The 10,870-nt window shown below is 36.9% G+C and overlaps 1 protein-coding gene across 1 annotated transcript; it reads left to right on the forward strand.

Moving 5' to 3' along the window:
- Positions 1-636: 636 nt before the first annotated feature.
- LOC108327376 (transcription factor MYB106) lies at positions 637-2,616 on the forward strand. The gene is made up of 3 exons (XM_017561088.2): positions 637-869; positions 988-1,117; positions 1,503-2,616. The coding sequence occupies exons 1-3, from the start codon at positions 737-739 to the stop codon at positions 2,431-2,433; spliced, it is 1,194 nt and encodes a 397-aa protein (XP_017416577.1). The 5' UTR covers positions 637-736; the 3' UTR covers positions 2,434-2,616.
- The last annotated feature ends 8,254 nt before the right edge of the window (positions 2,617-10,870 follow it).

A 10,870-nucleotide genomic window follows, 5' to 3' on the forward strand; every position in this document is an offset into this window, starting at 1 on the left:
ATTTAGATGGGTTTATCTGGCATGAATAAACTGATTTGAAAAGTTAACTAAATTATGTGGTTGCTCAAATAAAATTAAAACAAAAAGGTTATTCCAATTTATCTTGACTTGGTTGTGTCTGACCAAATTATTGTGTACTTACAAAGTACAGTACAAGTTTGAAAATGGTTCTAGAGGTAAAACAGTATACAACTTAAAGTTATCACTGCTAAACGAAATAATATGTAGATTACTTTTTCCTAACTATCACTTAATTGTAATAATGTTGATCTTATAATATTAGTTTAAAAGATTTAAGATTCCTACCTTAGGCATTAGTTTTGAAGAATAAAGTGATATCAGTAACAGATTACGTCCACGTGATATGTTGTGTCTGTAAATGTTTTGAATATATTAAAGAAAAGATTATGTAAATATAAAATAAAAAGAGAGATAAAGAGAGTAAAAGAAAAAGAAAATGAGAAAATATATTAGGCCTCGTTACTCTGACTATCCCTTTCCCACGCAGGTGTCTAAAATTAAGATACGGAACCTCACTCACAAATACACGTACTGCATCATAACTACTTGCACAGTGATTTGTGATGTTTATCCCTCTATATATAACGTTCTTTTCTTACCCTTCTCCTTGAACTTGCTTACTTTGCTTGTGGTCTTTTCTCTCTTTCTCTTGTTCTCTGCACCAAACCTTCCAAAACCGCTAACTCAAACGTTTCAGTATTGGTCCACAGCACCAATGGGTAGGTCACCATGCTGTGAAAAAGTGGGCTTGAAGAAAGGCCCTTGGACTCCTGAGGAGGACAAAAAGCTCATGGCTTACATAGAAGAGTTCGGCCACGGAAGCTGGCGTGCCTTGCCTTCAAAAGCTGGTACTTGCTGCCACACAACACAACACAACACAATACACAACCTTTCTTTTTCTCTCTTGTTCTTTTCTTTATGGGGTGTGTGTTAATAGCTTCTTGCTTTTCACGTACTAAACTCTAGGCCTTCAAAGATGTGGGAAGAGCTGCAGACTGAGGTGGACTAACTACCTTCGACCCGACATTAAAAGAGGAAAGTTCAGCTTGCAGGAAGAGCAAACAATCATTCAACTCCATGCCCTTCTTGGGAACAGGTGAGCAAACCAAATCACTGGTAGAGAAGTGGTAGATGTGATAGACCCATAAACCAAAAATAACAAACCAAAGGACCCTTCCTATTCCCACTTTATTATTCATTATAAATGACCCCCATAGCTAGGAATGTTAACTTGCATACAATCATTTTTAGTATCCCCTTATATTTTACTAACAACATCATCCCATTTCCATTTATAAACCAACAACAAACTTACATTTTTTTATTGATGTTTTTCACATTTTTCTCATAAGAATTCAAGATTTCCATTCAATGTCCCAGATTACTATTGGAGAACAGTATTTGTAACTGTATGTATAGACTATTATATAATGTCCATTGCTAATGGCTGTTTTTGTGCTGAATATTTTTGGAGCATATAGATGGTCAGCTATAGCGGCTCAACTTCCGAAGAGAACCGACAATGAGATAAAGAACTACTGGAACACACACCTGAAGAAAAGGTTAACAAGAATGGGGATAGACCCCACCACCCACAAGCCCAAAACCGATGCGCTTGGTGGCTCCGGTGGTTGCCAATCCAAGGACGCAGCGAACCTCAGCCACATGGCGCAGTGGGAGAGTGCTCGTCTCGAAGCGGAAGCAAGACTGGTGAGAGAGTCAAGGTTGCAAGTCCAGAGCAACCTGGGACCCGGCTCCAACACACAACCCGCGAGGCTGGTCCTCAACAAAATTACTACGCAACAACCCTCTCTACCACCCTGCCTCGACATCCTCAAAGCATGGCAAAGCTCATGGTCGAAGCCACAACCACCAACAAAAGAAAGTAACCCCAAAATGATGCATAGCATGTACGCCATGATGCTATCCACCGAAGACACTCTAGAGTCACCAACCTCCACGTTGTGCTTTCCAGGAACGACACCAACCATGCTTCCTGTATCCAACAATAACAACATTGGAGTACTGTTCAACGAAAACAACGACATGTTTCCTCTCCCAAGCACAAACATGGATGGTGGGTTGATGAAAGAGAACACGGTGTTACATTTGCAAGACGATGATATTATGGCGGCTGTGGAAGCATTTAGAGCCACTACTACAATGTACGACAGCAACAATAATGTTGTTCCTCCCACACTCCCCAACGGTGTTGTCCTCGAAGGACTCAACAATGATGAAGGGTTGGTTTATGACTCCAACGATAACTTGGGAGCGGAGGAAGAGAACATGGCAATGATGAACGGGGATGGAAGCCTCTGCAACGTGAACCTGGAAGAGAATAACAAGCATTACTGGAATAACATATTTAATTTGGTGAATGATCCCTTGTCTGGTCCCTCTGTCTTCTGATCATCTCATCGATACACGGTTGTGTGGTGTCGTATGTTAAACTAGTTAGATAGAGTAGCCGTTAGCTATTGGACTTTATTAGGTTAAAATGCTACTAATAGTAATAATGTCTCACAAAATAATCATGTAATCATCATATTCTTGTCCAAAATAGTAGATTAATTAGGTGTTAACCGTTGAGTTCATCAGTGTGTACAAGTAGTAACCACCCCTCTTCATTCTCTTCAGCTTTAGCAGCGTAATATTCTAGGATTTCCGAAGACAATATCAAATATTTATTTAATTAAATAATGTACTATGTGCTCCCCCTTTCCGTGGCAATCATTAGCATTAACGTTAATAATATTCTCATTAACCTTTTAAACTCTAGGTGAATAGGGAAAAATTAGAGGTACGCAGCTAGGTGAAATTTATATGTGGAACTTATGAAGTTTGGTAGAATCTTTTAGTGACCTGCGTATTGCTCTTCCATTATCAGCATGTACGTAACTCTTCATTTATGAACTTGAATTAATGATGTTAGCTGGCGGAGCAAGCATCTATTTTGATTTAGAACATGACCCCACCAATCTGCTCCTTCCTGTCAACAAAATCAGATTATTACTTTCAAACAAATTTTCAAAATCTGCATTATCACCATTTTACAGACCACACTTGCATTCTCTGATATTAAAGATTAAACAATACCTAAGACATAATGCATGCTGCACATTACAACAAATGTCTCCACCTATTATTCAATACCACTACAGATACACGCTTGCATGTATTGTTTAATTATTATACTCAATCTACTTTTCCAATATACCAAGTTGCCGTTTAAGGTTTAATGGTTTTTCCAGAAAACTAAAAAAAAAATTCTTACTATATAAATATATACTTAAATAGCAAAAAAACAAAATGATAAAGAATAATTAACGTTGTTTTGAATTTCAAAATGTAATACTTAAAAAGAAAGAGATATATGGGGTAGTGTTTTGTAGGCAACCCTCCTTTATTGAATTCTACTGTTCTGATAGGTAGGTATAAGAGGATGTCTTTCAAACATTTTCTAGTTTTAGATATGTGAGGTGTGAATTTATATAAAAGGAACTAAGCATCACGTGCATTTTACTGAATGAGTTCAGTAATGGTCCACCATATAAAAATGTAGTTAATGACGTCAAGATTCCTGATCTCAGGGAGGAGTGTGAAGTTGGGTTTGGGATAGATGCTACAAATTGGGTCAATTCCTAGCAGGCCCATTTCATATTAAGTACATAGTTTATGGTATTAAATCAATATGGTCCTCTCAACTTTAATATCTGCAACTTATTCAATGCAAGTTGCTCTACTTGCTTCACATTATTCATTTACTTATTTACTTTGCTTTCCCGCAATATTAGCATATAGATTTTTTAAACTGAATTTAGTATTAATATATAATTAACATAAATTTCTATAAACTGAATTTGGTTGTAATAGTTACATATTTGTAGTTGACTTTGTTATGTTCTGTTTTTCTAATTTGTTTCTCTTTTACAATGTTATTTATATACCTACTTGTAATACACTTAATTTAGTTTTTTCATATGATAGGATGAATTTTATTTATATAATTGATTATTAGGATGATATAAGATGTTATTTTTTTTATCTTTTCTTCTTTTATTATGGTGTCATAATTATATACCGACTTTCACAGTAATTCTTTAAATCATTTTTTTCCTTCAATGAAAATCTTACTCTCAATTATTGTCTCCACTTTGTTCAATGGCACGAATTATCATACTTGAACTTATGTCGTGAAGTTTGCGCTCAAATCCAAGAACAAACTTAAATTCGTCAAGGCACTATCTTTGTCATTGAATTTTACACATAGTTGTGTATTCTTTAGGAGGAAATTGATAGTTTTTGTTCCTTTGTTAACTATAGGTGTGTTATCAATTGTTCTTGTGGTGCTCTTGATTTTGTCCGATACTATAAGCAACACCATTATATCATTCAATTTTTTAAAGGCCTCAATGATCAATATGTCTTGTGCGCTCTCACATTATGTTAATCAATCTTCTTCCCGATATTACCTAAGTCTTTAACATGATTATTTAGTAAGAATATCAACTACATTTTGTTTTTGGTTCTCTTAAAAATGTTATTGATACTCAAGCTCTCGCTATTATTACTATTATGAATTTTCCGTCCAAGAAAGATGGTGCTTCAAATTCGCATATTTTCTATGGAGGTCGCGACATAGGTCATTATGTTGCACGAGGAAGTGACATAAATAATGGAGGAAGAGATTTCTATGGTAATAAATTTTGCACTTATTGTGAATGCAGTAATCACACGGTGAATACATGTTATTTTAAACATGGTTTTCCACTAGGATACCAAAACATGTCTGCTCGCATGGCTAACAATGTTGGATCTGGTGATATTCCTTCTAACTCTTTTACAACTAATGTCTCCAACCTTTATGAGATCTCACGGCCAATGACTACTTTTTTTGAAAAACAGTATCATGACATTATATCCCTTTTGCAACAATCCAAATCTCCTAACCATACAACAAATTCAGTTTTCACTACTTCGATTAATTCTTCTTCAACGTCCCCTTCTTACGTTATTTTAGATAAATTATCTTGTTAATGGCTTCTGGATAAAGGTGTCACTAGTCATATCCCTTTTTTTATTTCCATAGCTTTGTTACTCATAAAACTATTTCATCTATTTTCATTAACATGCAAAATGTTGTCAAAGTTTCTACTTTTATATTTGGGACTATTATGTTGACGAATTCCTTGATTTTTGATGATGTTCTTTGTGTACCTAATTTTCATGTTAACATGGTTTCTGTTCAAAAATTGATCAAAACCTTACACTCTCATATTTTATTTAAGTCTAATTCTTGTGTTACTTTGCAGCAAACCTCCCAGAGGATGATTCTCTTTGACATCTCAGATTAGACCATGTTTTTTATTCTATCTTTTGTATCATTTCTCGATAATATCCTTTCATTCCTTATTATGTTACTACTTTTCCTTGTGACATTTTCCCTTTTGCTAAACAACGTAAATTGCCTCATCATAGTAGTGCAACACAATAAAATAAAATTTTTGATATTCTTCACTACAACATATGGGGACCATTTTCTGTTCCATCTAAGTGTAGTTATGAATATTTTTTTACTTTAGTTGATGATTACGTATGCTTTACCTATGTTGAGTTCATGAAATCTAAATTTGAAACTTGCACGCCTTTAATTCATTTCATTTCATATCATTGAATGAAACTTAATCCATATTAAACTCAAATGTTTTCAAAGTGATAATGGAGTATATTTTTTATTAACTGGTCTATTTTATCCAAAAGTATTCTTTATCAGATAACATGTGTTGAAACACCTCAACAACATGGTGTTTTTTAGCGTAAATGTTGCTCGAGCCTTGTTTTACCAAGCTAAACTACCTTAAATATTTTAGCCTTGTGTTGTTCAATAAGTTGTTCATATCATTAATCGCCTGCCTACTCCATTATTTCATTTCAAACGCCCTTATGCATTCTTATATGATAAACCACCTAACATGAGAGTTTTTTGCTACCATGCTTATGAAACTACTCTTCAAAATCACATAACTAAATTTCAGTCCTCTGCAATCAAAATTGTTTTCTTGGGATATAGGGAAGGTACTAAAGGATATATTTTATATGATCTCCATACTCATCAACTTTTTCTTTTAGGAAATATTATTTTTTATGAATATGTGTTTCCATTTTATACATCCACCCCTCCTTCCTCAAATAGACACTTTATCTACTACAACCTCTTATTAGAACTTTAGTTCTCTTGCCCCTCCTTTTCCACATATTAGACAGTCCACCCATTCTCGTAGATCACCCTCTTACCTCACAAAATTTTATAGTCATTCTACAATTGCTTTTAGCAGTTCCACACTACTAAAGGTAGTATGCATCCTTTGTCAACAATTCTAGATTATTCCCAATGCAATACATCTTATAAAAAATTTGTTTTGTTGTTACTAACATTTATGAACCTACAACTTTCTCCCAAGCATTTAAATTGAATTGTTGTTGAAACGTTATAGATAATGAGTTCCTAGCTTTATAGAAAAATAAAACCTAGTCTATTGTTGATCTCCCACAAGGAAAGAGTTTCATTGGTTGTAAATTGATTTACAAGGTAAAATATCATGCAAATGACAATGTTGAAAGATACAAAGTCTGATTAGTGACAAAGGGCTACACTCAGTTATAATAAGTGAGTTATTTTGACACATTTTCCTCAATTGCTAAGATCACCCTTGTCCATGTTCTCCTAGCCATAACAACAATTAAAGAATGGTTTATACACCAACTCAATATGAATAATGTTTTTTTCCATGGAGAGCTTCATGAGGAGGTTTTTATATGGTTCCTTCTCCTGGGTTGTGTTCGCCTAGTTCTTCCCGTGTATGCAAACTTCACGGGTTGTTATATGGTCTCAAGCAAGCCAGCAAGCACTGACACCATATTTCTCTCTACTAATCTTTTATCTCTTAATTAATATTATAAACACTCTTCCGCTAATCAATCTTTGTTTATCAAAGCTACTTCCATCTCTTTCCCAACCTTATTAGTTTACGTGGATGACATTGTCTTAGTTGGTGTTTAGGATACTAAATTCTGTAAAATAAACCTAATGGAGAGTCAGCTCCATGCACTTTGCCATAATGGGTCTTGCACTACCATAAAAGTATGTTTGTGTGCCTACTCCACTACCAGCTTTGTGTGAATCCTCGTGTCCACCATTCTACTCCACTACCACTACATTTTGGATTATTAGTCTTTGCTCTATTATAAATAGAAGCACCAGGGAGTGAATAAAAACACACAAGTGTAGTGTACATCTGCATTACCGTGAAAGCAAGAAAAAGAGAGAAGGGCAGTAGTTTGGTTCTAGTTTATAAGTTTATTGAGAGAATTTTAGTTTGAGTGATAATACTGTGTCTTTCTTGTACTTTGGAAAGTGTTTATTTTCAATAAAATATATTTGATACCAACAAATTGGTATCAGAGCTTTCACAGTCTGAGTGTTCGAGTTAAAAAAGAGAGAGTGAGAAATGGCAAACTTTGCAAACAGTGTGTCTCTACCCCAGTTGTCAAAGAAAGTTAATTATGACAATTGGAGTGTGCAAATGAGAGCTCTTTTGGGATCCCAAGACGTATGGGATGTAGTCGAGAGTGGGTACGAAGAACCCACAGACGACGAAGCACAGACGGTTGCCCAACTTGCAGCATTGAAGAAAACGCGTGTGAAGGATAAATCAGCTCTATACATTTTGTACCGAGCTGTGGACGAATCTGGCTTTGAGAAGATAGCAAATGCAAAATCTTCAAAAGAAGCGTGGCAGATTCTGGAGAAAGTATACAAAGGTGACAACCGAGTCAAGCAAGTCAGGCTCCAAACTCTCAGAGGCGAGTTTGAAAGTTTGAGAATGGAAGAAAAAGAAAGAGTAACCGAGTATATATCTCGGGTGGAAGCAGTGGCAAATCAAATCTGTAGAAACGGAGAGGAGTTACCAGCCAGCCGGGTTGTGGAGAAAATTCTGAGATCGTTAACAGATGATTTTGAGAGCATTGTGTGTGCCATTGAAGAGTCAAAGGACCTCTCAACACTCTCAGTTGAAGAGCTTACTGGGTCACTTGAGGCCCATGAACAAAGGAGAAGAAAAATGAAAGAACCTCTTGACCAAGCATTACAAGTGCAACTTGACTTAAGAGGAACTCGGAACACTCAGGGCCAAGGTCCTAGAGGAAGAGGAAGAGATGGCCGAGGACGCGGTGGACGTGGCAGAGGTGGACGTGGCAGAGGTGAATTTGAAGCTGACACAAACCAGACCAGACAACAGAATTGGCGTGGTCGTGGTCAAGGAAGAGGTCGAGGAGGTCGATCTAAGTCAGGAATTGAGTGCTTCAGGTGTGGCAAAATTGGCCACTATGCAAACGAGTGCAGATCAGGTAATTGCTATAATTGTGGGAAGCCAGGCCATATAGAAAAATATTGTCAGGCTGAAAAGAAGAAAGAAACAAATTTCCTTACTGAGGAAACCAATGAAGAAATTGGGATCTTATTGATGTCAAAAGATCCAGAAGCCGAGCTTGTGCCAAACTGTTCAAACAATTCGGTTTGGTACTTAGACACAGGGGCAAGTAACCACATGTGCGGAGATGAGAGTTTGTTCAACGAACTCATCAAGGTTGAAGTCGGACATGTCTCATTTGGAGATGATTCCAAGGTGGCTGTAAAAGGACGTGGAACAATCCGACACATGCAGAAAGATGGACGGATTGGAGAAATAAGAGATGTCTACTATGTTCCCGAGCTGAAAAGTAATATTTTGAGCATGGGTCAAATGATGGAAAAAGGCAACTCAGTTCTGATAAAAGATCGAGTACTATATTTGAAAGAAAAAAACGGTCGTTTGATTGCACGAGTAGAAATGAAGAAAAACCGGATGTATAAGTTGGAGCTGAATATTCTGAAAAACAAGTGTCTGAAGCTTGACGTGAAGGACGAAGCTATGGTATGGCATTTTCGGTTTGGCCACTTGAACTTTGGAGGTCTGACTGAACTATCAGAGAAGCAATTAGTAAGTGGACTACCTGGTGTAGAATTTGAAAAGAAGTTTTGTGAAGAGTGTGTACTCGGAAAACATCCGAGGACTAAGTTTCCGAAGTCAACTGAGTTCAAGGCAGAAGAACAACTAGGTCTGATACACACCGATCTGTGTGGACCAATCTCTCCTGATTCATTCAGTGGTAAGAAATACTTTATTTCGTTCATAGATGATTTCTCTCGGAAGACTTGGGTATATTTCTTAAAGGAGAAATCAGAAGCTTTTGATGCATTTAAGAAGTTTAGACTAATGGTGGAGAAGGGGACCAGCAAACAGATAAAAGCTGTCCGATCAGACAGGGGAGGTGAATTCACTTCAGCAAAATTTAATGAATACTGTGAACAACATGGGATAAAACGTTTTCTTACAGCTCCATACTCCCCACAACAAAATGGTGTTGCTGAAAGGAAGAATCGAACCATTCTTGATATGGTTCGAACCATGCTTAAAGGGAAGAATATGCCAAAGAAGTTCTGGGCAGAAGCAGTACAATGTGCAGTTTATGTGCAAAACAGGTGTCCACACACTAAACTAGATGGAATAACTCCCCAAGAAGCATGGAGTGGGAGAAAGCCGAATGTCAGCCATTTTAGGGTTTTCGGCAGCATGGCTTATGGTCATGTTCCTACTCAGCACAGAACCAAACTTGAAGACAGAAGCAAGAGATATGTTTTTATTGGCTACGATGAAAAAGCAAAGGCATACAAACTTTATAACCCAATTACAAAAAAAGTTGTTGTAAGCCGGGATGTCCAAGTTAATGAGGAAAGTGAATGGAGCTGGGACAACATGAAGGAGAAGTCCTCATGGAGCTCGGAGTCTGAAGGAGAGAACTCAACAATATCTGAGAAGAGTTCGAAAGCTGCTGAAAGAAACCTGGAGACCATAGCTGAGAGAATCAACACTTATTCTGATGAAGAAGATGAACCTGTGCAACCTAAATCTCGAAGTTTACACGACATTTACAACTCCACTGATGAGGTACATGTAATATGTTTATTGGCAGGAGCAGAAGATGTCAAATTTGAAGAGGCTGTGATCGATGGAAGATGGAAGAAAGCAATGAACGAAGAAATCAACTCAATTGAAAGGAATGAAACCTGGGAGCTGACAGATCTACCCATAGGAGCTCAACCAATTGGCTTAAAATGGGTATACAAGAAGAAAATCCATGCAGATGGAGATGTGGAACGTTACAAAGCTCGTCTCGTGGTAAAGGGTTATAAACAGCAAAAAGGAATTGACTATGATGAAGTGTTTGCTCCAGTAACAAGAATGGAGACAATCCGACTGCTATTTTCTTTAGCAGCACAACACGGATGGAAGATACAGCAGATGGATGTGAAATCTGCATTTCTGAATGGAATTTTAAAAGAAGAGATCTATGTAGAGCAACCTCTCGGTTACATGAGAAAAGGTGAAGAGAAAAAGGTGTTGAAGCTGAAGAAAGCATTGTATGGCTTGAAGCAAGCTCCTCGAGCTTGGAATGAGAGAATTGACACCTACTTCAAGAAGAATGGTTATGAGCAGTGTCCGTATGAGCATGCTCTATACCTAAAGAAGAACAAAGGAGATATGTTGTTCGTTGCTCTATACGTAGATGATTTAATCTTCATGGGAAGCAGAAATGAGTTGGTCGTAGAATTCAAGAAGGTGATGAAAAAGGAATTTGAGATGACTGATCTGGGTGTTATGAAGTACTTTCTTGGATTGGAGGTGGACCAAAGCACAAAAGGAATTTTTGTGTCTCAAAAGAAGTATGCTGAGGAGATATTGAAGAA

This window comes from Vigna angularis, chromosome 1 (assembly GCF_016808095.1).
Source record: "Vigna angularis cultivar LongXiaoDou No.4 chromosome 1, ASM1680809v1, whole genome shotgun sequence".
Classification (NCBI taxonomy): Eukaryota; Viridiplantae; Streptophyta; class Magnoliopsida; order Fabales; family Fabaceae; genus Vigna; species Vigna angularis.

Coding starts and splice junctions, on each gene's coding strand:
- LOC108327376 (XM_017561088.2), top strand. CDS start 737: ATGGGTAGGTCACCATGCTGTGAAAAAGTGGGCTTGAAGAAAGGCCCT. Junction 870..987: donor TGCCTTGCCTTCAAAAGCTG/GTACTTGCTGCC, acceptor ACTAAACTCTAG/GCCTTCAAAGATGTGGGAAG. Junction 1,118..1,502: donor CATGCCCTTCTTGGGAACAG/GTGAGCAAACCA, acceptor TGGAGCATATAG/ATGGTCAGCTATAGCGGCTC.